Source organism: Nanorana parkeri, unplaced genomic scaffold (genome assembly GCF_000935625.1).
Source record: "Nanorana parkeri isolate BGI_ZX_2015 unplaced genomic scaffold, ASM93562v1 scaffold1035, whole genome shotgun sequence".
NCBI classification, from domain to species: Eukaryota; Metazoa; Chordata; class Amphibia; order Anura; family Dicroglossidae; genus Nanorana; species Nanorana parkeri.
This window is the reverse complement of record NW_017307303.1, coordinates 187436-215176: the sequence shown is the minus strand read 5'-3', so window position 1 is coordinate 215176 and position 27741 is coordinate 187436. Positions and strand designations below refer to the sequence as shown.

The 27741-nt window shown below is 43.4% G+C and overlaps 1 protein-coding gene across 1 annotated transcript in view; it reads left to right on the top strand.

Annotated features, from left to right (window-relative positions):
• DDX43 (DEAD-box helicase 43) overlaps positions 1-27741 on the top strand; it is a 48978-nt gene that overhangs the window by 5982 nt on the left and 15255 nt on the right. Inside the window, exons 4-8 of the mRNA XM_018567355.1 lie at positions 11523-11645; positions 13096-13177; positions 18205-18361; positions 23346-23464; positions 23729-23839. Coding sequence (XP_018422857.1) covers positions 11523-11645; positions 13096-13177; positions 18205-18361; positions 23346-23464; positions 23729-23839 — 592 coding nt within the window. The remainder of the gene's footprint in view (positions 1-11522; positions 11646-13095; positions 13178-18204; positions 18362-23345; positions 23465-23728; positions 23840-27741) is intronic.

Here is a 27741-nt window from a genome sequence, read left to right as displayed (position 1 = left end):
CATGAGTCTAGAAACCCTGCTAGTTAGTTATAAATGTCTTGATCTCTTAACATGTGTAGTAGCAATTATCAATTAGCCAGTACTACATGTCCTCTTGCTGGTAGGGTAGAGGTTGCCTTCCACCTCTTCCTCTGACCTCTATGCTCTTTGATGACCTGGAGGGACTGATAACCCACCTGTTTGTGTTGCAGTAGGAATGCTTGTGGAACTCTCGGAGTACCATAATACTTTCCACTTGTGGAGGAATTTGAAGGGGCAAAGTGCTGAGGGGTGCAGACATTTTAAGTGGCTTAGGCAAAATCTGGCCCTCAAGCTAAGTTGACAGTATGAAGCACTCTGTGAGCTGACTCCTGGCTTTACTCTGAATCAATATCTGGCTGTGCACATTGTCAAGGGTAAAATCTCAGCCCTAGTGGTTCTCTTTCAAAGGCCTGCTTCTCACTCCTAAGTGAAACCTTTTTACAGGGGGTTGCTTACATTGTTCCTCCTCTGTGTTCCCTGGTGCTTTTGTGGGAACCTATTGGGTACATTCCTCTCTACTCTCACAAGTTTGCCTTCCTTGTTGCCATCACTTCAACAAGGCAAGTTTCTGAGCTGGCGGCCTTATCCTGTAAAGGATCCTTTCTTGTGCTTCAGAGACCAGGTTGTCTTGATGCCTAAGGCCTCTTTCTCCACAAAGTGATTTCTTTACTCCACTTTGTTCTCCCATCTCTTTGTCCTGTTCACCAAAATCCCAGGGAGATTTCCCTATACTGTTTGGAGGTGTTACATGCCATCTCCCAACTACAGTGTTCTGTAGGCAAACTGACTCCCTTTTTGTCAATCTTGAGTGTCCCCATAGGGGACTGCCTGCTTCTCACTCCAGCATTTCCAGGAGGATTCCCCAGCCCATCATTTAAGCCTACAGACTTAGGGACAAGGTTCCACTTTTCCCTTTCAAAGCACACTCTCTAGGTCAGTTTAGTTCTTTATGGGCTTTTCAGCACTGGGCTTCCTTTCTCAGATCTGTAAGGCTGCAACCTTGTCTTTCATTCATACATGTATGTTTTACCAGGTGGTTGCTCAGGCCTTATTTGATGCCAGCTTCGGTCGGAAGGTTCTTCAGGTGGCTCTGTAAGCTCTGTTGATCCCCTTTTGGTAATCTGCTGTTGGTGTAGTGGTTTGGTGTGTTGCCCACCACTAAGTTGGACTTCTTTTGGATGTCTCTCTGTACCTGAATTACAATACTGTGTTCCTTTTTTAATGTGATTTAGAAAATAGAATTTTTGACTTACCGTAAAACACTTTTCTTGGAATACATTAGTGCCTACCCTCTGTTCTTTTGATCTAATCCTACAGTTCATTTGCTACAAAACTGGAGCATGATGGAGGTGGGAGAGGGTATACTAAACTCCCCTTACAGCTTTGTTTTGCATATGTCCAGTCACCAAAAGGCAGCAGCATAACCCTATGTACCTAAATTACCATCCTGTTCCCCTTAATGCCCCTAAAGAAAAGTTTTTTTATGGTAAGTCATAAAGTCCTATTTTTGTATTTAAACATCTTTTCTTCGAGTCCACTGAGGAACACATGTCCCACCCCTCTGTGTTTTCTGTGTTTTTGATCATCCTTTTGGTACTGCTTTGCTACAAAGCTGAGACATGCTGGGGTTTAGGAGTGTTTTATACCAAGCTGACCTACAGTTGTTGTTGTTGTGTGTTTTTTTTTTTTTTGTTTTTTTTTACAATGTAACTTGACAGTTAATGACTTCCTCAGTGGAGTCCCACAAAAAGGGGTTTTATGTAGAGTAGAAAAATCCTATATTCTTGCTGGGAAAACACACTATGCTTGGTACACACCACTACGCATTCAAGAGCAGTCCAAATATCTGCATGATCATATTTACGTGGGCATAGACTAGAAAAAATAGTGTTAAGATTTCGTTTTTCAAGGATGTGGGCTCTTGGGATCTATTCCCAAAGTTGGATGCAGCACAGCAAAGTTTCTTCAGAAAGTAGATATGCTTTTTAACGATATTCGACTGAACTGTTGGACCAGTGCCCAAGCCCTGAGCTTGGTCTGTGTCCCAAGCGATGCTCTGTCCCTCCAGGCTTTAGAAAAGGGAAGAAGGTCTTGCCTGGAAAGCTCCAGGATTTAAAATCTAAGGGCGTGCATAAATGCTGTCCCGCCTTCAGCCGTCATACACAAAAATGGTGAAAAAGGCTAGATGGACACACACACACAGTAGAGGTCTCTCCAGGTGATAGGGGGACCCCAGCACCTGAGGCCGCAGGCATGGGAAGAAGGGGGGTTGGGGTGCGTGGAGGCAACATGACAATGCACCCACTGGTTGGAAAACAAGGAAGGAGGCGAGAACAGGGCTAGAACTCACCCATATAGTATCTTCTTCATCCAAACAAGGAGCATGCTCCTCATCTTGACTCACTTTGGGCGAGCTCACCCCCTAAGGGGTCTTCAGGGATGGAGTCGCACCATAGCAGAAATGCCACTGCCCTGAACCTGTATAGCATCATGTAGCTAACCCAACATGTGCTGGAAGTAACATTACAGGCTGGCCCTGCATCTTCTGTTGCTTTCCTTGCGGGGTCCAGGTACACCCCCCAAAGCTCTCGCCGTGGGGGGAAGATCCAGAAGATTGCATTTAACTCGCCAGGTCGCTTGCAGCCCAGAACATCCTAGACATTATAAAGTGAACAAAATTTTCCCAGAGATAGGTGGGAGCATGTCATGACCTAAGCATACTGGCAAAAAAAAACAGGATTGGCTGTAGGGGTAGGAGTTGTATAGACTTTAAACTGCTCTCACCAGTGTCCGTTCACCTGAAAATACAGCTGTATAAACCATCTGTCATTCCTGTACTGTGCGAACAAGAAAAGAGGGTTTCCTTCTGAGTGGGAAAAGTCGCAATTATCAGACCAGTTGTGTCCTCTGCTTTTGTTCTCCGCCTGGAATCAAGGATTGGCGTAAAACCACAACAACGTTATACTGGGGATAATAGGTATATACCGATACCAGGCATTTTCACGAGCACTTGTACTCGTGAAAATGCCCCGATTCTTAAGGCTGATAACGGCCCTTTTAAATTTTCAAATAGCGGCCGTCCGAGTTCCCGTGCTTGTGGGGGCCTCAGCAGCCTTCTGGGGACCGGCAGATAGCTGTCCGTGGCAGTGTCTGTCCGGTTCTTTCAGTGTCGCGGGGGCCCAGCAGCACAGAGAGTCGGCCGGGCTGGACGTGGGGGAGGCCGGGTCCCGACATCGCCGGTGAGGCGGAGTGCCTGCAGAGCCACTGCAGATGTCCGCTAAGATCGACACAAAACCTAGTGAGAGGAATTCTGCTTTGGAGACATGTATTCGCAGAACACGTTCCCAAAGCAGAATACTATCCTGCCTTGCCTTAGGAACATGTGTTCTACTGTGGGGACATCCATATTTAGCCCTGGTGAGAAACTGCCCTAAAATCATCAGATTGTGGTGTTTTAGAAAAAAGTCACATGTCCCTTTTTAAGAAAAAGTATTGGTAATTGGTATCGGCAAGTACATGAGGGACAGTACTTGTACTTTGGTCTTAAAAAAGTGGTATCGGGACATCCCAAGGGGCTAATAACCCCTAAGGAAGATTTTCTAAAATTTTACCAGACTTGGTTGCGGTCTGCTTTCCTGGTGGATGCATTGATGCAAACTTCTTGTATGGTGGATCGTTCAACTGCTACTTTTAATTCTTCCTGTAGGACAGTTTGGTGGATGACTTGAAGAGGAGACAAGTAAAAATCCATCTGATTAGTTTTACTTTTGTGGCATTTTCTTTTAAAATCTTCTTTTTAGGTCTCATTTGCATCTTCTCTATCAGCTGCAGACAAGAAGATGGTTTTTCCAGAAAATTTGTTTTTAGAGCCAAGAGGGTATTTTGGCCCACTAGAGTTTATAATTGAGCATCTAAGGTCCAGCAGACAAAATGAAAGCACCATTTTGCTCTGCTTAATATGGCTATTTAAGCCTTGCTCTATAAGTGGGAATCTTCCTTTTTTTTTTTTTCTTTTGTCCAAGGCCACTTGGGAATTACTTTGGCATCTTCCTAGGCTGCAAGGACCCTTGTCTCTCAAGTAGACTTGTCTTGCTGCCACTTGGTTTCTCAAGAGTCATTGTCTTACATTACTGCATTGACTTGCTTTCTAGTTTTGATAAGACCTTTCGGATGAAAATTCTATAATTCTCTGGCTGCACCAATCCGTGCAATGTGGATGTTCCCTAAGGTATGGACCACCCCATCCACCACCCAATGTACTGACACGCCTGACCGCCCACTATACTGACCACCCCCTGTCCCGACTTCACTGACCACCGCCTGTTCTGACTTGCCTGACCACCCACATGCTTGACTACTGACTAATTGTAGATGCAGAGCTACCACAGCAACCTGGCAGCTTGATTTGGCTAGAGTGAGAATATACTTAAAAGTGCTTAGGAAAAGCTCCTGAGGTACTGACTAGTTGTTAGGATGAAATAGCCAGGTAGCTTCTCTGTGATATTTGGGGCTACTGTAAAACAGCTTTGGAATGTAACTGGCATATGTGACTTGCCATACCATATGTAATTCAAGGGTCCCTTATGTCAAAAGGTCTGAGTATTAGTACATGGATGTTTTAAAGTAAAAGCTTGCCAAGCGGATGTGGCATGGCAGTTGTATTTTTACTGGGATCTCTAAGTTGAACTCGATGGACTTGTGTATTTTTTCAACCTGACTAACTATGTAACTATATAAATTGCATCCATATTAATGGATATTCGAATATTTACGAATAGCTTCTGTTTTAGTTCTATACTATAATCCTATTCTAAGTGAGAAGGCTAATGACTGAAATTCTAAGTCCTGCCACTTGGTGGAGACCTTGTACAGGTAATTATGATTTCTTAAGCATACATATTTCAACTGCTCATGAAACAAATAAACCACTATGGGGTTGCATTAGGTCTACCAAGGGCTGCAACCTTTAAAAAAATGTTGTGCTACAGTAACCAGCAATAATAATACTCATGGCAGATCTTTAGAAAGGGCTAGAAAACAGTTTTTAAGGTATTTAACAAGTTATTGAGCAGAAACAAATATATAACGTGCAGCCTTTTTAAACTGTTGAACAGTACGGGGCTTCATGCAGTTTAACCTAGCTACGACAGCAAGGGAGGAGTGAGAGAACTCGGTACAACCCAAAAAAATCTCAAGTTTGTCATGCTGACTTTGGAACCATTTAGGGACATATAAGCCCTTCAATGATACCTGGTATCCCCCAGTGCCCCCTCATTTTTTCCTGGCAATCCTGATTTATAGGACTCTCTGCCAACCTCAGATGGGGATAATGGGTGCCATAGTTCCCAGCAGCTAACCTATCCTGAAAGGGCTTACTACCTCCCAAGATCAGGGCAGATCTCGCTTTTGGCAGTGGCAAGCATTTCCTCAGTTACTTCTCCACCATTTTATTACACTGCCACATTGTAAACTTGTATCAAGCCACAAGGTGAAAGGCTGGAGCAGGGACTGACCTATATTGGACATTAGTATACACAACTGAGAACTGGACAGGCACCAGGAGGCACCAGGATTTACATGATTGTGGCATCTCAGTCCAAGAAGTAGATGTTGACCATGGGTGATGCTTGAATAGGGCTGCAGCTAACGATTATTTTCAAAATCGATTAGTTAGCAGTTTATTAAGTTTGATCGGATAAAAAAAAAAAGGCCCCAGTGATGGACTACTAGTTTGTATTGAGATTGTAGTCCATCATGGGAGCAAGCTGGGAGCATTGGAAGTAAAAAAAAAAAAAAGTGTGGTGTGCAATTTAGTACATTTTATACAGCGGCGCAATACAGAATACCAGCAGCTGTATAGGAATACAACAAATGCCAGCAATACATTATACTATTGCTGGGATTTGTAGTCCTCTGTAGCTGCTAGTATTCTGCATTGCGCTGTATAATGATTATATGGCGCAATGCAGAATACCACTGAACAGTTATAGAAGAACAACAAATCCCAGCAATAATACATTATACAGGCTGTTTAATGTATTATTGCTGGGATTTGTTGTTCATCTATAGCTGCTGGTGTTATGCAGTGTGCCACTGTATATACAGCGGCACAATGCAGGATACCACTGACCAGATAGGGAGGGAGAGAGAGAGACACGAATGGACCAACAGGCAATTTTAATTTATAGCCGAATAATCGACGATGGAAAACATTGACAACGTTTTCCATAGTCGATTTTAATTGAATAGTTGTTGCAGCTCTATGCTTGAACAAGCATGGCTGAACAACAATGGTCTTCTTGAGAGAAAAGCAGATGAAGTTATTGTCAGGGCTTGTACTGTGACCTCTGTGAAGGGTAATTTAATATCGAAGAGCGTTACTGAGCATGTTGCGGGTTTACTTTCTGAAGCAGTCTAATATACCTGCCCTTATGGACCAAGTAGTTCCGGTTTATTCACTCAGCCTTGCCTCCAGATGGCTGGCAAGGGACTCTGCTCCTTTTTGCAGGGAATAGTCATATCCTGGGTTGCCATTTTGTTGCAAGAAAAGGTGGTTCCCTCTACTTCGTGGTATCCTGCCTCAGGCACATCTCCTGGCTTAAGGTCCCCACACACCTTACGATAATCGTACGATAATCGCGGGAAATCCCGCGATCGTACGATTATCGTAAGGTGTGTGGAAGCCGTGCGACCTCTACTACTGTAAGGTCGCACGACTTAACTTATGGACATGTTCCAAAACCCGCCGAGCATCGTACGGTGTTCGGCGGGTTTGTGGCATGTCCGTACGATAAAAGCCATACGGGCCGGTGTGCGCAAGCGGCACACTGCCCGTTCGGCATTGCGGTCATCGGAAGCCCGCCCCTCGGGTCGTGGCTTGCGATCATCGCAAGTACGATCTGCCTATGCAAGATAGGCAGATCGTACGTTTTTTTTAGTACCTTACAACCATCGCAAGACAAAAGTCATTGGCCTTCTTTATGTTCTGCTTTGTCACTATGGTGTCAGTTCACAAAGCGTTACGTTATTTACTCTCTAGTTATTTACCTCTCCATATTTTTTATTTAAAAACATGTTATTCATGAAAGTCCCAATCATTATTTAGCATGTTCTTCAAAGCTTATGACTGAAGCGTTAGAAAGTTGTTGTTGTTGTTGTTGTTGTTGTTGTTTTTACGTGTTCGACATTATTTTGGCAACTAAAGCGTAATTTTTGCTCCGAGTTATTTGTACGTCTTGAATCGTAGAATTAACGCTTAAGGTGTTAAAATATGTTTGATACATTCTGGGACCAGAAGGCGAGGAGAACAGTGCCTACAAATGTGTTTTTAAGACTGCACTGTTGTATGTAAACAACTTAATTAAAACTAGAAGTTTACTTGTTACAAAGTTTACGAGTTACAACCTCACTCCAAAATAAAAAAAATAATAAAAACAATAAAGTGTGTGCGTGTGTATATCTAATATTTAACCACCTCCCGTCCATGGCCGTTCCTGAACGGCCGGACAGGAGTCTTGTAGGAGCTGGGACGTCCTGCCCCGCTCATGCTCGGCGCGCACGAGTTGGGAATTTGTCAGCATGGAAATAGCCAGCGACGGCTGTTTACATTCAAGCGATCGGGCGGCTGACACTGGCACGGTGAAGCTCTCAGTGGAGATTAAAGGAAGTTCAGTACACAATCTCCCTTTTTGATCTCTTCTCTTGTCCCCGAATGCAGGAGGTGCATAAACGTCAGTCAAAGTACCGCAGAGCTAAATACTGAAAAATGGCCTGGACAGAAGGGGGTGTAAACACCTGGTCTTCAAATGGTTGAACATAAAAATAAAATGATGCCACCAATGGGCAATCACATTTCACACAATTCAATGGGCCACAGGTTATTCAGCGGCAGCTTTGGTATTTTATTTTTATGTTTAATTATTCTTGTTACCACAAGGGATAATTTCTTTACCCTTTATGCTCCCACGGGCCAAATAACTTTTCTTATGTTTGTGATGTTTTGGATGCAGGATGGCAGGATATTTATTGCCATTAGATGCTCAGTGAGGTGTGCAGCTGTTGCTTTGGTACAAACCTCTGTTGACAGGTTGTCCATGGATGTCACATCCACATCTAGTATAAAATGACCATAATTGGGAGATGTGTTTTTTACATGCGTTTATGCTAGACACTTATTCTTAGTGTGTCCCTGAATTTTTATCTTTGTCATCCCCAGGTTTTGCAATTTGAAGTCCTTTTTACAAAAGAATATTTAATAAACAAGCCTGCCATGAGATTGGGTTCAATAGCAGAGACTGTATTGATTCATACTTGCCTGTGCCGCTTCCTCTAGGAATTCCTACTGCTCGTGGGCCCACCATCTTTCTTTGTGCATGCTTTGGGCTGGCTTCACAGGCTCTACTGCTGCTTCTGCAACTCTAGATCCAGCTACCTCTTATTGAAATAAGATGTTAATGGTCCCTGTTGAGAATGTATTCTCAACAGGGACCATTGTGGACAAGAGGTCCCTGTTCTCAATTTATTAATGTTCCTGTTATCAAGGACCATGTGGACAAGAGGTTAGAAACCCTCCTTTTAGGCTTTATTTGCCCTTGCAGGCCTGGCTATGTAGCCTCCAGTTGTCATTAGGGATGTCCAGATACCAGTGCCGATACTTGGCATTTTCACGAGAACTACCAGGGTTGCTGCAGTTGCAGCTGGGACCGGGCTCTGGCTCCACCACTGTCCTGATATCATTAGTCTGTATTGTTTTAGAAAAACTGTCGCATGACACCAACAACAATGTATCAGTACTTGTATCTGTGAGTACTTGGACAAGTATCAGTACTTGTACTTTTTTTATATATTTATAAATAAAATGTGCAAAATAACACGTATAGTCCCCTCAGTCCCCCCGGTTGTTACGCCACTGCAGCTGGTGATACAAGCGATTGAGCGTCTATAGAGACGCTCGATCGCTTGACTGTGTTAAGCTCCCGGCCGGCCGTGTAATTACAACGGCCGGCCAGGAAGCTGCTCGTCGGGCTCCACCGTCCACTCGTCACAGACAAGCAAATGTGCATTTTATGTACATTTTAGAGGAAATTTAATGCTGAATTCAAGGCAAAAATATGCAGTACAAAAAAAGTTATGCTTTTTTAGTCTAAATAAGAAACACAAGTATGATTCAGTTAAGAAGTGGATGTTAAGTGCAAACCCTGCTGGCCAATCACAGTGCTTGTTTTGGGGACCAATCAAATGGCGGTAACTGCAATATATCTTGTGTTCTGAAGAAGTTCTGAAGAAAGGTGTAAGTGAAGTGTAGATTGTGTGAATATTGTTAGTATAACATTTTAACATGTAGATAAGTACAGCAGTGGCACCAAAGGAAAGAGTTGATTGGTCACCCAGGAAAAGGACCAGGATTGTTTTATTAAGTTGGGTACTTGAACAGAGGTACCACTGTGTGTATATGCATATGTGCAGGGCTTGAAAAATCCACTCGTCTCGTCTGTGACGAGAGGTCGGTGGAGCCCGACGAGCAGCTTCCCGACCAGCCGTTGTGATCACACGGCAGGCCGGGAGCTTTAGATTCTAAAAAAAAAAAAAAGTAATACAAAAATTAAAGAAGCATAAAAAAAACCACACAAATGTGTTTAAGTCCTGCGCCCCCCACATACACACGCAGATATGCGTCGGGTGCGCCTATGTGCGGAAACGACGATTGTGCCGCACATGTTACATATCACCGCGAACGTCTGAGTGAGAGCAATAATAATTTTAGTGCCATTAATCACTGATAACACTAAAGTCATGAGCGGTAAAAACGTTTTAAGCGTCGCCTATGGCCAATTTTCAGTGTGGTCGATTTTTGCGGGCGCGCGCGATTGTAAGGCTTGACGTGTTTGGTGTCTATTTACCCGACGTGACCCCGACTTTTATATTTTATCAAAAATATGGTTAAGAATAGATGTTTTATAACAACGTAGGGAAACTTTTTTTTTAAATTTACAGTACTTTTTCATTCTATAGTAAAAAAAATAAACTTCCCCCATTGGTGATTTAAATAATATATACTTGAATACACTGCCACTCCACCTCACGCCAAGGATGCTTCACAGGGAGGCTTCACAGTATGCGATCCAGTGTGTTCCTGCACGGTTCGCTGCTCGAACGCACTGGAAGAGGTGTGACCGGGCCTTAAGTCCAGACTGTTGCAGTTCAGCATCTTGGTTGCATGTGACAATCTGGCTCAGTTCCTCGTCCTCCCTATTCATTTGTCCAGCAAGGATAGGCTTGTGGTGGATTTCCAGCCTGGCATTGAAGTGGGGGAAATCCTTTTCCTCAATGGTCCCTGAAGGTGCTCACATATGGATGCCAGCCTGTCAGACTGTGGAGGAGTCCTTGTGTACCTCTAAGATCAAGGAACACGGTCAATGGATAAATCTCATCTCCTGATCAACAATTTAGAGCTCAAGGCCATTCAGTACTCTTGTAAAATCAGTTTCTTGAAATACATCAAAGGATACAAATTGAGGCAGGCTGTGAGTGGGAGGGGTTATACAAGGCTGTCTTGCAGCTTAGATCGATTTGCCAGTGTAAATTCACCTGAAGGTAGCTGCTCAACCCATCTGTTGAATGAACTCGCGTTGTCCTGTGATAAACTTGAAGCAAGTTTTAGGCCCCATTCACACCAGGGCGGAAGCATTTCAGTGCTTTTTCTGCAAGGGTGTTTTTGAGCTGAAACGCAATTAAAAACGCTGGTCAGTGTGCTTCCATTGAAATCTATATGGAAAACGCGCTGATTGGCGCAAAAAAAGTAGCTTGGTGCATTTTTAGGTGGTTCGGATCGCGCAGAGCCGCACGCTTGCATGAACAGTCCCCATAGGAATATATAGGATTGTTCATGTCGGCATTTCAGCGTAGACAAATCCACACGAGCGAACTGCCCTGCTGTGAACGGGCCTTACAGGTAAGACCAAAATCATGTTGTTTTGATGGTAACTAGATTGATAGTTTTAATTTAAAATCCGAAGAACATTTAGCAGAAATTTTTTTAGTACAGTGGTACCTCTGTTCACGAACTTAATTTGTGTTCACGAACTTAATTTGTTCCACGATTCTGGTCGTGAACCGAATCAAACTGTGATTAGACCGCGATCTCGACTAGAGGAAGCCACGACCAGTGTCCGAGCAGGGAAGATGGCTGCGTCACCCGATGTGGAGTTCGCGAACGGAAGCAAAATTTTGCTGAACTTCCTCTTCGCGAACCGAATTGTTCGCAAACAGACGGAAGAATAAAAAGACTGTGTCTGAAGGGCAGGAAAATGTTATCTGAGGCTATCAGAGCTGTAGTTTGTGAACTGAGGTACCACTGTACATTACCTCTCCCATAGCATTTTCCTGCATAATATTGTGAACCTTACAGGCTCAGTCCACTTGATGGCCATGTCATTTTCAAACTTTGTCACATTGTCAGTTGAACTTTTTAAATTTAACCGTTTTACATTTTTTTTCTTCAGGGTTTGGATACAGGGAAAGTCGTTCTTCAAGTTCTTCGGAGTCATCGTTTAAGGAAAGACCTGCAATAAATTGGTCTAAGCTTAGAGAAAATCAAGCCAAATATGAAGAAATGAAGTGGGCTGGTATGTAAATCAAATATTTTTTGATAGGTTTGCTTTGAATTTTGGGTTATAATTGCATTGGCATGCACAGTCCAAGATGGTGTCACATTAATTCTGTTTTAATTTTTCTTTAATTACCAGGCCATGTTTCAGTTTTCAGTGCTATGATCATTTGGCTGACCATTACTGAAGAAGGGATGGAGCTTTCTTTTGGTGGTAGTTTATAACTGCTGAGCTTTTTTTTTTACTATAAAAAGGGATAAAGTGAAAACCAAATCTTTGCCTTAGCGATTCTCTGAGACCGCTTGTCTGTTACTCCCTACTGAAAGCTTTTGTGCAGGGGGTTGCTTATATTGAGGGACCTCAAGCTTGTGTTTGGCGACTTTTCAATACCCGCTCTTTGAACTAATCCTGAATATCCCCCTGGCTTTACTCCCTTGAAAGGTGGCCTTCCTTGTCACCACAACTTTTGTGAGACAAGTTTCTGAATTGGCAGATTTGTCCTGCAAGGAACCCTTCCTTGTTTAACCACGATATGGTGGTTCTGAGACCTAAGGTTTCCTCCCTCTCTATAGTAGTCTTTGCTTTTCACCTTAATTGGGACATTGCTTTACATTCCTTATGTCTTCTCAGAAAAACATCCAAAGGATTTCCCTTCACTTTACCTCTCGGCTACTGCCTTTGTCCTGAAGTCTGATTTCCTTTTTTCGTCATGTGGGGTCAACCAGCCTCTTTCCATTGTTGCTAGGTAGCCAATTTCCCCATATGCTAGGGTAGCCAAGTTAGTTGCAGAGCGGTACATAGAAAGCTGTTCGCAGACAACCAGAGGTAGGGTTCAGTTTCTTTCAATGAATACAGAGAACAGGATATTACGGTGAAAACAAAAATGGGATTTTTATACCTGTAAAATCAGTTTCTTTGAGTACATCACAGGACACAGGAACCTAAATTCTTAACCACTGGGTTATGCAGCTACCTTCAGGGGACTGGACCCTGCAAAATCAATCAAAGCTGTAGGAAAAGCCCTGCATTCCCAGTATGCCTCATCAAGAAAAAAGGTTCCTTGCTGCACTCCTTACCGAGATTCCCATGTAGATATACAAGCGGGTGCTCGAAATGACTGCGCATGTCGCCGCCACATGTAGATAGTTGAAGAATGTCACCCGCACACCAAAACGATGTATACAGCAATTAAGTGTTCATTTATTGACGAATGCGGTCTCTCATTTGCTACCATCAGGGGCCTCTTTAGGCTGGTCTTTTTTGATATTTTTTTTTGTCCTACTGAAGGTGGCACTGACATCCGGTAATTAGAGATTTAAGATTTCCGTGTGATCTTTTAGTGAACACAAAGAAAAGTATCATGGCGAGTGCAAAAATCCTATCTATAATAAAGTAAATATGTACAAAACTGCAATACATTTTCTTTTAAATTGATATATTGTTTTACATGTTTTTCTTGCTTTTAAAGAAATGCCTGCAATTGAAAAGGCTTTCTACAAAGAATCTCCAAGTGTAGCATCAATGTCTGCAGAAGATGTGGAAACATGGAGGTAAATAAGGGCAAAATTACTACTTGCAGTTAAAGTATAAGGGCTTCTATAAGGGCTTCTATAAGGGCTTCTATAAGGGCTTCTATAAGGGCTTCTATAAGGGCTTCTTTGTCTATATCGCAACTCTCGGACTTCCACTTTGACTGATTTTACTCCCATCTGGAGGACTCTGCCCTATTTTTTTTTTTTTTCTTTAGAACTATACACAAGGATGGGATCACAGGTCAATATGTTGACCTGTGATCAGGTTTTAATATGGATTACTTTTAAACACTGTCATATAGCTCCTGGTCACTTGGCAATGATTCAGAACTGTTAGGATGGACTCCTGGTCATGTGGTCACTGCCAATTGCAGTGAAAATGTCCAAGGACCTGTAGCACACCTTACCGGGCTTCCCATGTGGAAAAAATGGGTGCTCGTAATGACTATGGATGGCGCCGTATCAGATAAAATGTTGTATGGATGTCACCAGCACTCCAAGAATGACGGAATAAGTCAAGATTTTAGTGAATCTTCATTTTATTTTTGAAGTCACTTAAAGTGGAAACAAGCGCTTTCGGGGCCGCGCAGGGTCCCCTTCATCAGGCTTAAAGTGAACATTGCAGAGTTTATACCATCACCATTATATATACAAACACACAGGACTGATTAACACATGAGACCACCCTATTGACGTCATAGTGACGTCATAATTCCCGCCATTGGTTTTCTGTAAGTACTGATCGCGGGGCTGAGAACTGGGTGTATTGTTATGTGTGTGGTTTTCTGTAAGTACTGATCGCGGTAGGGTGAGAAGTGATACCTATAGATCCTTGTAGTCCCCTAGAATGGCCATTGAGCACAGGCAGTTTCCTTACAATTGCATCCACAGAGCAACTTATGAGAGCGTCTCAAGAGGGCCACATATGACCGGCTGGTCTTGATTGCCCAATCATAGGGGTCTATTCACTAAAGGGTGAAGAGTTTGGAGAAGGCAGGAGAAGGGAACAATCTAGGACAACATAGCTGAACTGGAAAGTGAGCTGAATTGGAGAATTTTTCCAAATCGGCTATTTTGGCCTAGATTGTTCACTTCTCCTGTCTTCTCCAAACTCTTCACCCTTTTGTGAATAGACCCCATAGTGTTCCTTCACAGCCGTACCCTGGTTCCAGCCAGAAGTCATCTGTGTTTGGGGCCACGGGTTTGGTGGTTTGCAGTCCAAGCTAGAAACTAAGGCCCATCTTTACTGTGGGCATTTTTGCCCAACTTTGCTGTTTGTTCCTGATGAGTATCGCCTGTTCTGGGAAGGGGCATTCTTTGCTGGGTGCAAGTGGACTCAGGGCTACCTATAGGCACAGGGCTGATGTTTGTTGGTGGGGGCTGCAAGTGTCCTGCTGACCCCAGTCTAACCACTTTGGTTCTTCGCCCATGGCTGTGGCTGATATGACTGGGAGGGCTTCCAGTTGCCCCACTATAGTGCTGTCAGAGCAGGCGTCTTCTCTGGTTTGTGTGGGCTGCGGCCTTGCTAATGAGAGTTCTTCAGTCCCCTTCTGTGACTCCTGTGCATCTGTTTTATATGTCTTAGATTTTGTGTCGGATAATTCGGGGATCCCTCTGCCTTTTGAGGATTTTACTACAGCCACTACTGCTTTGTTTCCCAGATCGAGTGGGCTTTGGCTCATGCTCTGATTCGCATGCCCACTGAGGTGTCTAATGTTAAGGGGACACGTGTCTTCTGTATGTGACGCATCCATTCCTAAGGACTCTGATCCGGCTCTGTCAAGTGGTGATGAGATGCCATTGGCATCAGTCATTCTTTTAAGAGGAGGAGCTTGTCTGTGCACTCCATGAGGAAAGCCCTTAGATTCGAGGATACACCCAGTTCATCTGGGGTACACCCAGTTCCTTTTGGGACTTATAAACCTTGTCGTTCAAGCAAGGGTTTCCCATATAACTCTTTTTCACTTCATTTTTTCTTCATCTAGAGGCAGAGCCAGCTGTGTCCGTTCCGCCAGTCAGCGCTGGCGGAGGGGGGAATCCAGCCCCTCCCCTGTCACGGCAGAGAGCCGTGACAGGATCGAGAGGTGAGCGAATGCCGGTATGTGTTCGCTCACCTCCCGATCTACTGAGCCGACCTGTGACAGTCTCATTGTCACAGGTCGGCTAGAACTATGAGGTGAGTGGAAAGCACTCACCTCATAGTTCTCCTTTAACAAATTCCAGCTGAAGTCTGTTTTTAATAGGGGATTCTTTGTATCAAGGGGGTTTTCTTGCATCTATAGACATTAGAGATGCCTATCTTCATGTGCCTATTTGTTGCAGCTATTGACAATTGATTTGGTTTGTAGTGGGGAAGGACCATTGCCAGTTGACTCCGTAGCCACCAGTAGGGATCGCCTCTAGGCTGTGTTTCTGTGTTTGTACCTAGCGTCTTACTCCTGCAAGTAGCAGGAGTACTCCTGCAAGGTCTACCTATCTTTGCTGTGTTCTTCAGTGAATGTAGAGAAAATTATTTTATGGCAAGCACAAAAATGTATATTATTGTATGCAGGTTTTGTAAACCAAGTGTTTGGAACTTCGCCAGCGTGGTTTGTCAACTGACATACTATTGCATGATGCATAAAGTGACTTTTTAAAGCTAAAATTTAAAGCAATCCCCTACAGATTAAATACATATATGGAAGCTGTTGTAACCTCAAACGATTTTCATTTCTATGCATCCAGAGAAAAACACAGCTTTTCTTATAGCACAGCCAGGCAACTGTCAATTTTACTTGGTAAAATTTAAGGAATAGACTGTTGACACCACCCTGCCCATTGGACATTGAAGGAGCAACAGCAGACGGGTGTGATCATTTCTCTGCCTACTTTGCTCTCTTTCAATTCGTATGTTTCTTGTTGGCACTTGTGCGTGCCGTGTACTGCCCCTTCTGCTTCCAGACTGGGTGTTGCTGTATGAGGAATTGCAGAGCCTTATACCAAGTCAAATTCAGGTACTTATATTAGTTGTAGGGATGCACCGAAACCAATTTTCCCAGACCGAGTACAAGTACCGATATTTTTCCTGAAGTATTCGTCGATACCAATTACTAGGGGTGCACGAAAATGAAATTTTCAAAACCGAAAAAAAAAGTCGGACCGAAAACAGACCCCTGATAAATAGAAATTATTTATAGAAAAAGAAATTAAATAGAAAAAGAGATTGAGAACACAGTCATCAATCTCTTTTTCTGCAGCCCCTGTTATAAGTGAACAGGAAGCCTCTATACTGAGTGTTCCTGTTCATTCATAACATGTGGAGATATTATGTAGAGCCAAAGGAAATCTCACCGCTCCAATTCCTTAGCCACCATCAGGACTCTCCAGGTGCTGGTCCAATAGGTGCGTCTCCACCTTAGAATGTAGCAGTATACGAACAGACCGCACTATCCAGAGAATTCCAAAACTGCAGATTTTATTGAAATTTACAGCAAATCCAGTATATCAGTGAATAAAGTGTATAAAGCAACAAATGCCAGCACTGCACAGCCCCAACCAACTACAACCTCACATGTTTCACCCGCTTATTCATAGAGGTGGAAGATATTGTGGAGATATTATGTTTACTATATCCACAATCATGAATGAACAGGAGGTGATGTAGATCACTTACCATTTCATAATTGGGGACACAGTAAACATACTATGTCCTCAATTATTTACAAACACTCAGCGATCGCTAAGTGCTTGTTCCCCCTCTCCAACCTGGATCGGCTTGTCACAGGAGGATGAGCGAGCGGTGCCGAGAGGAGAGCTCGGTCTTCTCTGGCAGGTGACACCTCCCCTGCACCGCGGACCCGGCCTCCTGTGATAGCTGTCTCTGCCCCCACACCGCCACTCTCCCAATCTGTCACAGGGGGCGGTGCGGAAGGAGAGCCAAGCCTCCTGTGACCGCAATGACAGCTGTCACCGCCGCTCTCCATCCTGATCTGTCACAGGAGGCTGAGCAGTGCGGGAGGAGAGGTACTGGCCGCTGACATCGATCTCCTCCCGCACCGCTCGGCCTCCAGTGACCGTTTCTCTCCTCCCCACTGGGACACAAAGCAGCTCCCAGCTGGGAGGGGAGTAGGGATGCACTACTATTTTGGCCAAAAGATGGCACTTTTGGCATTTTGACAAAAGTGCCATTTTCGGCCGATATGTTTCGGCGACTGAAATTTTGGTGCATCCCTACCAATTACCAATACTTTTTTTTTTTTTTTGTATGTGTGTCATGTGACACCTTTTTTCTAAAACAATAAAGACTAATGATTTTAGGACAGTGGTGGAGTGTCGGGGCCTGGTCAGAGCTGCAACCGTTGTGACCCTGGTAGTTCTGTCACGGACTCTAAGCTTTACAAAGGACTACAAATCCCAGCAATACATTATATACAGCAGTACAGAATACCACCAGCTATAGAGAACTACAAATCCTATCAATATATTATACAGCAATGCAGAATACCACCAGCTGTAGAGGATTATAAAGCAATGCAGAATAATATAAAGCTACATACTGTGTTGCTCCGGGGTGACAGCCTGATGTCTCCAGGGTCTCAGGGGGGCTGTCAGAAGGGCTTTGCGGGTTCTCAGTAGGGGTGTTAGGAGGGCTGTGCGGCTTTTTACCAGGGGTCTGGAGTCGGGCAGCAGGGGTCCACAGGAAGGAGGACGACTAGATGTGTTGCCAGCACTGTAAGCAGTGTCATGAGGTCCCCAACAAGAGCGGGGCTCTGCGGCAGCTGCTTGCTTTTAAAATGCCCGTATCAGCGCTTCGTATTGGGGCATTTTTTATCATGAGTGCTCATGAAAATGCCTAGTACCGGTGTATCCCCTAGTAATTCTTTAAAAAATAATAATTTATTGAATCTTCTTTTCAGAGCAGCATTTGTTTCATTTGTACAGCGCTGTATATTTTAAATGTTTTTCTATATAATTTGTTTATATATTTTCTTGTTTAGGGCTTGAGAAATTATATGCATATGTAAGTGGCTCGTGTTTTTTAATCAAATACATTTTGTTTTTTATAGGAAGGACAACAATAACATTATCTGTAAAGACTTGAAAGATATTGATAAAAGGCCAATCCCAAACCCTGTCCGCACTTTTCAAGAAGCATTTCATCCTTTCCCAGACGTTATGACTGCATTAAAAGATGCTGGGTTTGAACGGCCTACGCCAATTCAGGTATATTGTGCGAGGATCCTGTGTGGGGCGCTCACCTTGGCATTCAGTGCAGCATGTGGAGTTGCAACATTGTGCTATACAGGTCCAGAGTTGTGGTTGAGCCCCCTTCAGTAATGGGATGTACTCTTGTGCCTAAAAGGTTTAGCATGGTGTTTTTGGGAGGACTGCTACTTCTAAATTTTGCCACTATTGTTGGCTTGCCATTGCCTTTTTTCCCCCTACACAGCCTCACTCTGGGGTCCGTACTACGCATGTGTCAGCTATTTTCTTTCTCCTCCTGGCATGTCCTGTGAGCTGGCCATACACTGCTGGTCATAGGGAGGGGGTAGTCTATACACCAACTCACTGGGTCACCATTTCTGCCTTGACGTGTCTAGTCAAGCTCGGACCTCCGCAGTTGTAGGTACCTGGTACTTAGTACAATGGCAGATCATAGACTTGGGGATGTGTTGCCTCTGCGACTATTCAAACCAACAACTGTTCTGGGGAATGTTCTGTCCCTTCTAGGGACACGGTTTATGACAGTCCTCTGCTCTGCTCCTTTTCCCTGTCGCTGCCCGCCTCAGGGTCCTACTTAGAACCATCCAGGACACCCTCTTCTACCCTATTATCTGGAGAAAGGTGTACTCCTGTAATAGCTTAGTTCTTAGGGGAAATATCTGACCTGTTGGACCACAGGCCCCTTTATTTTTCCCGGGGTCCCACTCTGACCTTCTTCTGTATGCCTTTTGCGCTCCTGGAGTAAGAAGGGGCTGCTTCCAATTTGGTGGACTCCTTTCCAGGATGAGGATTTGTCTCCTGGCACCTTTTCTAAGATCAAGGGCACCATTTCTGTCCTTGTGAATGCAGTGTGTACTTGTTTACAGTTACAGCCACCTATGTTGGCCTTGCCCAAGGTCACTAATCTTGGTTCTTTAAAAATGCTCAAACCAGCAAAAACCTTTCATGTACACTCTTTTACAGCTGGTGACTGTAGACCTAGGATCACGCAAAAAAGGTGTTAACTCCTCGGCAATGCCGTGCTGAAGAAGGTTTCCTTAAGATATGGGCTGTTCTTGTTGTAGACCCAGCTATCACTTGTTTGAGCAATACTTTAACAGTCCCTGTAAAGGATGTCCCTGTTTTCATGGGCCATGTGGCCCAGAGGTTAGAAGCCCTCTTTAAAACCTTATTTTTTTCTTGCAGGCCCTGCTATGCAAGCTGCTGGTAGGTCCAATAAAATATAAGAATGGGAGATTAATCACAAACGACCAGGAGAAGGCTGAGGTATTCATTTTTCTCATCCATATACACAAGAAAAATACGGGTTTAATGGAGATTAGAATGCGAGTAGCTTAGTGCGCAAGATACCGCAGTGGTTGACGGAAGCCAGGGTTCAACACAGACTAGAAAAACTTAGTGCAAATAAATCGTTAGGACCGGATAACCTGAACCCCAGTGTCCTTAGAGCTCGGCCACGTTATAGCAAGACTTTTATTCCTAATTTTCAAGGATTCCTTAATGACTGGAAGGGTACCATATGATTGGCGTAAAGCAAGGGTGGTAGCGATATTCAAAAAAGGCTCAAGATGCCAAGCGGGGAACTACAGACCAGTCAGTCTAACATGAATAGTATGCAAACTATTTGAGGGAATGATACAGGACTATTTAGTGGATTTTGTTGGTGACAAAGGTATACGTGATGATCGCAATGGATTTATGCAGGTCCACTCTTGTCAGACTGACCTACTAACATGCTATGAAGAAGTGAGTAGAGATCTGGTTGGAGGAAGGCCGGTGGATGTTGGTGTACCTGGATTTTGCAAAAGCGTTTGACACTGTACCGCATAAACGCTTAATACACAAGCTTAAATCTATAGGCATAGATGAAATGGTGTGTACATGGATTGAGAACTGGCTACAGGAACGTGTCCAGCGCGTATTAATAAATGGCTCTTTTTCAGATTGGTCTATGGTTGAGAGTGGCGTGCCCCAGGGTTCTGTGCTAGGCCCCAGAGTGTTTAACCTGTTTATTAAAGGAGAACTATGAGGGGGGTGCTTTTCACTCACCTCATAGTTCTAGCCGACCTGTGACAATGAGACTGTCGCAGGTCGGCTCAGTAGATCGGGAGGTGAGCGAACATATACCGGCGTTCGCTCACCTCTCGATCCTGTCACGGCTCTCTGCCGTGACAGGGGAGGGGCTGGATTCCCCCCGCTCCGATCCGCCAGCGCTGACTGGCAGAACGGACGGGGGAGGGGCGTGTACAGCTGGCTCTGCCTCTAGATAGGCAGAGCCAGCTGTCACTCACGCAGCTGGGCGGATCTCGACATCGATGTCGGGATCCGCTGCGGCGTCTCAGTATTCGCGGTATACTGAGCTTAGGGTTACCGGAGGACGCTAGTTTGTGTCCTCCCGTTACCCTAAGGAGAACTATGGGGAAAAGCCCTGACCGCATAGTTCTCTAACGACATAACATTACAGGAGGACCTGAATAAAATAGGTGAGTGGGCAACTATATGGCAGATGAGGTTTAATGTTGAAAAATTTAAAGTAATACTTTTTGGTAGGGTTGCACAGATACCAAGTACAGTACTCGGTACAAGTACGAGTACATGTACCGATACTTTTGAGCTCAAGACTACACTAGAGAAATATTCAAAAATTAGGAGGCAGCTGTCATTTGTAAGGAGCACACGGAGCTCCTGGGACTTGTACATCTCTGTTTTAATGTATGATTTTGTTTTTATAAATATAAATAAAGGGATGCACAGATACCAGTTTTGTGAGTACGAGTACTGGTACTTGCCTACTACTTACAAGTACTGATACATTTTTGTTTATTGTCATGTGACAGTTTTTCTAAAACAATACAGACTAATGATTTCAGGACAGTGGTCGAGTGTCAGGGCCAGGTCCCAGTTGCAACCCTGGTAGTTCTCATGAAAATGCCAAGTATCGGCATTGGTACTCAAAGTATCTGTGCATCCCTACTTTTTGGGGTTAAAAACAGGCAAGCGGAATACACATGAACCACCTCCCGTCTGCCGATGTACAAAATGTTTAGTGGTGATGGCAACATCAACAATAAACTTTTTACAGTAAACTCCATAACAAGGACAAGAGGCCACCACCTAAAACTGGTGGAGGAAGGATTTATCCACAAAGTGTCTTTATTCAACCTAAAATACTATGCAACTATGTGTCTCACAACTCTGCGCTACTGTTTAGATGGCCTAGTGGCAAATTTCAGCCAAATTTCTGGGATGGACCCATTGCTCCATATACGCTGAATTAGATTGTTGAAATGTTGGTTCTCTGCAGGAATCTGCTAAAACGCATGTCCATCCCTGGAAGGATGACTCTGGTGAATTCTTGGATACTTAAATTAAAAAAGTCACAGGAAAAAGAGCACCTTCTTGTCTCAGAAGGAGCCCAAGGCTCCAAGAGCCAAGTCTTTCACTCCCTCCCTTAATAAGAGTTCCTTTTGTCCTTCCCAAGCATCGGCTTAGAAACCCAAACAGTGTATGCAATTTCACTAAGTCCTGGACCACTAAGGTGGTAAGCAAGTACTCTTCCTTATGAAGGGACGGCCCCCATTTCAAGTGTCCCTTAGCCCTTTGGCCACAGGATATTGGTAACGCCTGGGTCCAGAGAACCATATCATAGGTGCTTGAGACAGATGCCAACCTGTTCTGTTGAAGGGCCTCTTAGTCTGGGAGACCTGGTTGTCGGAGCAATCATGTTTCCTGAAAAACATCTTGGAGCTTAGAGCGATTTGGTTACCTCTTCATAGCAGCACTCCCAGATTTCAGGGTCATCCAACCAGAATCCAATCAGACAATGCAACAGCCGTGGCTTACATCAACCATCAAGGAGGAAGCCAAAGTTGTGCAGTCTAAAGGAAGTCCACCTAATTCTGGGCCACCATCTGGTCTTCATTCACACCTTTGCCAAGTTTAATCAAGTGGATGTTCAGGCTTCTGCTGGTATGCTAGTTTTGTCTAAAAGGTCCTGTGACTTGCTCTCACCTTTTTGTTAAGTTTTCTGTTTCTGGTGTTTGATCCCCTCTTGGTTGTTTGTTTTTTCTTGGGCCTGTTTGCTGTGGTTTTGACTGTTGCTCACCCTTCTGTTGGACTGCTTTTTAACATCCCAGTGGTCTATGAATGAGCTTCCCATGTCCTCTGATTTATGATTAAGAAAACAGAATTTTTTGTCTTACCTGTAAAGTACTTTTCTTGGAGTACATCAAAGGATGGTCCCCCTGTCTTATGTGATACCACTCTGTACTGCTTGGTTCAAAACTGAGGCGGAGTGGCAGGGGTTATGCAGGGCTTTCCTGCAGCTTTGGCTGATTTGCCATTGTAAAATCACCTAAAGGTTACTGCATAACCCAGTGATCTAAGAATTGAAGGAGAACTATGGGGTAAGTGTTTTTCCCCATAGATCTCCAAAGGGTCACGGGAGGACATAAACTAGCGTCCTCCCGTGACCCAAAGCTCAGTATACCGCGAACTACAGCTTGCGGTATACTGAGAATGCCACAGCCGGGACGGATCCCGACATTACTGTCGAGATCCACCCAGCTGCGTGATTGATAGCTGGCTCTGCCTGTCTAGAGGCCGAGCCAGCTGTACTCTCCCCCGTCCATTCGGCCTGTCGGCGCTGGAGGATCGTTTTTATTTGTATAACTCTTGCTCTAGAAATGTGGGTATCCTCTCTGAAAATGTAAAAAAAAAAATTTCAATCTCTGCATCTCATGTGCTTGTAGGAGTCTGCAGGAACTGGGAGCAAGCTATCTGGAGCTCATTTTTATAACAGACAATCTTTCAATACCAAACACAAGGAGAATGTAGAAAAGGGCTTTTATATCGAGCTCCTCCAGATCCAGAGGTCAGATAGGTTGTGATGTTTTTTTTTCTCTGAGAAGGACATTTTGGTTATTTTTGCATTGTTGGTTATAGTTTACAAAGAATTGTTTAACCTCAAAATTTTCGTATTCAGTCGCAGGCATGGCCAATAATTCTTCAAGGATTAGATCTCATTGGAATCGCTCAAACTGGCACTGGAAAAACACTGGCCTACTTACTACCAGGATTTATTCATTTAGATCTTCAACCGGTGTAAGATTTAAAAAAAATATTTTTTCTGTTGCATTACAATAATTGTCTTGTTTCGGGCGTAAGCAGCGGCGAGCGGGAAATTTGAATTTTAGCCGACGAATCAACGATGGAAAACGTTGACAACGTTTTCCATCGTCGATTTTAATCGACTTAATCGAATAACTGTTGCAGCTCTACATTGTTACCTGTTTTACTATTGTGTTGAACTTTGAACTAGTCCTACACTGACAATGTGTCTCTGTGCTATTACTCATATTTTAATAGACCTAGAAATGAACGTGAGGGGCCTGGTATGTTGGTCTTGGCTCCAACTCGAGAATTAGCCCTTCAAGTTCAGGCTGAGTGTTCCAAGTACAAATACAAAGGATTTAAAAGGTATGAATTTACTTTGATAACAATGTAGGGATTTTGTTTCATTCCAGTATACAGAAACTTTTTACCTATGTAGTGCATACACTGATGGAGGAATTAGACTCAAACACAGAATTTCAAGCTGTACATTTCACTAGATAGATTTTCTTTCCTTTTGCATGCCCAAATCCATAGCAGAACTAGTACTACCTGATATCGCGCTGTTTTACATGGCAGTACACTTTGTTAGGGTGGTGGACTGGTGCAGGCATAAAGCCTTGAAACAGTGTCTAGAAATAGAACAGACTTTGACTATTATACATCTTTATACCTTTATGTGCACCCATTACTCCTTCATGAGCTTAAAGGTTCACCCTTCTAGGGACCCTACTAATTAATGCCCCTCTGGGCTTTTGGAAAACCTTAACAGATTCATAATTTTCTAACCTTTGGCTTCCCCAAGATTACATTCCTGACCACTTAACTTTCTTTGAAACCATGTGCATTGAACATGGCCCCTTAAGACATACACTTTCTAAACTATGCTCTGCATAAACGTTCTCTTTCCTACAGAAATGGGAAACAGACCTACAGATAACTTTCATGGGAACAAGCAGAAAAAATACTATACTTTACTAATCCTAGATTATTCACAATTATCTAGGGCTGCAACCAACTAATCTATTCGATAATGAGAATAGTTGTCAACTATTCTCATTATTGATCAGTTGGTTAGATCGCCTAGTTCTCTCCTCCATGTTAGGAGGAAGGCACAGTAAGCAGTGGGTGGGAGCGTGCAATAGCCAGCCTGCTCTTGGCTATTGCAATTTGAAATATCCAATAGCAGGCTGGCTATTGCACCAGCCCTACCTGCTGTATTTACATTCAGCTGCCATCTGTGGAATCTTGCAACTGTCATTCCCTGGCTGAAGCTATTCCGGCGCCATTTGTGCTTGCAATACAATTATTTTTAAAAAATTATAAAAGGTGGAAAAAGTCAGTCATTTTCGGCCTGACAAATTCTTCTGCTGGAGGTGCGTTGCAGTGCCATTTATCTTAATGGCACCCAAGACGCGCCTCCCACCCACAATGCTTATCGCCCGCATTGGAACACACGGTCCTGCAATGCCCTGCGCTCCAGTGCAGTGCAATTGCAAAAACGTGTACATGCAGTTTTATTCTGAAGTAAACTTTGTAACACTGCATTTGTGTATTTTATTTTAAAATTAAGGATGACATTTATTTAACTTTTTGTTATCCCCCAAAAAAATCGGCCAAATAATCCATTATGAAAATAATCATTAGTTGCAGCCCTACAATTTTCAGGAACCAGGGATCAAACCCCTGACGTGGTATTGGGTCCCAAGTGTCTTACACTTCTGGTCCCTCTCCAAATCCTTTTGGAATTGTGGGGATAGAGAAGGCATCATTCTCAACACTTTTGGGGAATGCCCAAACGTGGAAGGTAATGGAGTCAAGCACTAAAGTTTACAGATTTTTAAATACCCCACAACCTTATGTTCCATCACAGTGTCATTCAATAGAAAACATGCAAATGCTTCCTTTAGTACACCTCTTGAATACCACTAAAGCTTGCATCCCAGCACTTTGGTGCAGGAAAAAATCCCCTGCCCTTTTGAGATTGTTTGCGAGAATCAATTACATCAAACTCATGGAAGATCTCTCGCCAATGATCAAGGAAACTATAGAATGTTGTATACTATATGCACTATTCATTTTAAAGTGTGTTCCCTAGCTAAATATGGAACATCCAAAAGGGGCCTGCAACTATATTTTTAACCCCTTCGTGACTGACAATGTACAGTGTACGTCGCCAGCATCGGGGCTGTTTAAACAGACTCCCGGTGACTTTTGCCGCTGGGACTCTGTTTAACCCTTTCGCTGCCAAGGACGTACGGCATACGGAGCTACAAAAGTTCTTCTGGCTGGCCAGCTCAGTATGCCGTACGGACCTGGCATTTACAGTAATACGCTCATGGTCGCTTTAGCTGTTCCCCGGACTGTCCCCTTCAAATTAATAGCTGTCATCAAAAATACCAGGCGCACCGCTGCTGCCGGCATCTGGAGTCTCTCATCCCTCCCTGGAGCCACCCCAGGGAGGGATGTGTGGGGGTCGGGGGACCAAGCGGCGGCTGGCCGCAATTCAGGATGGCTGAGCGGTGTTTTCCGATCCGAGCCGCTGTCATCCTGTCAGTTTTTGGATTACAGCGGCTCTGTAGCGTGGCAGAGCGGGGGGTCGTTAATATCATTTGATATTTAACGATCCCTCTGTTTACAGCAAACACCGGAGTGATCGCCTGATCACTCCGGTGTTTGTAAATAACTGGGGACACATAGTACTATGTGTCCTCAGTTATGAGAACAGGCTGTGATTTACATCACAGCCTGTTCATTCAAGAATTTATGAATGGGGAGAAGCACTCACTATATAGGCTCCTCCCCATTCAGAAACTAATGATAGTAAGATTTTTTGTTACCATCATTAGTTTGTGAATGAATGAGAAGCCTCTGTACTGAGTGCTTCCCATTCATTGTGTGCTGGGGCTGCAGAAAAAGAAATTGAGGACTTATGTCCTCCAATTTCTATTTCAAAAGGGAAATGTCAGGGGTCTATTTAGACCCCAGATATTTCACTGCAGCCCCCCCAACATTAAAGAAATAAAATAAAAAATTATTAAAAAATAAATAGAAAATGTAAAAAAAATAAAAAAACAAAAATGTAAAAAATAAATAAAATAAAAAAATGTGTACAAAAAAAATAATAAAAAAAAGCACAACCCCTCCCTCCCCCCACATAACATACACATATTGAGGTGTACGCCATGCACATGCGCTGCAGTGCGTTGTTAGAACGCATCGCAGTGCATGATCTTTTTTATTTATTTTTTTTCTTTAAAAAAAAACATTAAATTAACTGTGGCAGCGCATGGCAAAGCTTTGTGACTCATTGCCATGCGTTGTGATACCTTGTGTTGCAATTAAATATACACCTGTATCATTTTATCACAACACAAACACCAAAACAATTTTTTACATAAGTCGATTATTTACAGTTTTGCATACCTTCATTTTTTTACCTTTTCGCAAAAAGGCGCAATTACAAATTTGCTAATATTTGTTATTTATTAACTCAATACAGTTTTATCTTTTAGATTTAGTCAGAAAATAATTTTTTTTGTGCACGGATACTGATTTTGGTGTGTTTTAACAATTGAATTGTGTATTTTTATCGGTTTAATATTAATTTGAGAAACATTTGCGCAATTATCGCAGGGCCTAAAAATTTAGTATCACCATCTTTTTATTCTACCGGGCCTGCGCTTTCAGAAAATATATGGTTTGGGGGGTCTTTTACAAACGCTAGCAAGGCAGCAGTTGAAAATCAAATCAATAGGGAAAAATGCAAAAATGGCTTGGCCAACTGATCTGAAAAATGTTCCGGAGGGCTTAGCAGCGAAAGGGTTAAATTGTAGTGGGCTTGTAAGCCCCCCCATGTGATAGCAGTCAAAGTAAAGTTTTTTTAAAAACAGTTTTTAAAATCTCTAATAAATCTAATAATAATAATGAAAAAATGTTAAAAGTCCCCCGCGAGCACGCGCGTCGCCACGTAAACACGCGTCGGGTGGGCCTACGTATGAAAATGACGAACGCGCTACACATGTTGGGTATCGCCGCGCACGCCGGAGTGAGAGCAATCATTCTTTTTTAAGTAATTTTCAGGCCTAAAATGTGGAATATAACATGGGTGCAAAAAAATGAAAAAAAAAAGGCCTCAGTCATGAAGGGGTTAAAGTATTTTTTTTTGTTCTCCAAAAGTTTGCTTTAAGGGTTGTTAATAGCCTCTTTTAGCTCTGCTTCCATTTTATTTGTTATCATGGCAGCAACAGGAAGTTACATTGTTTTCC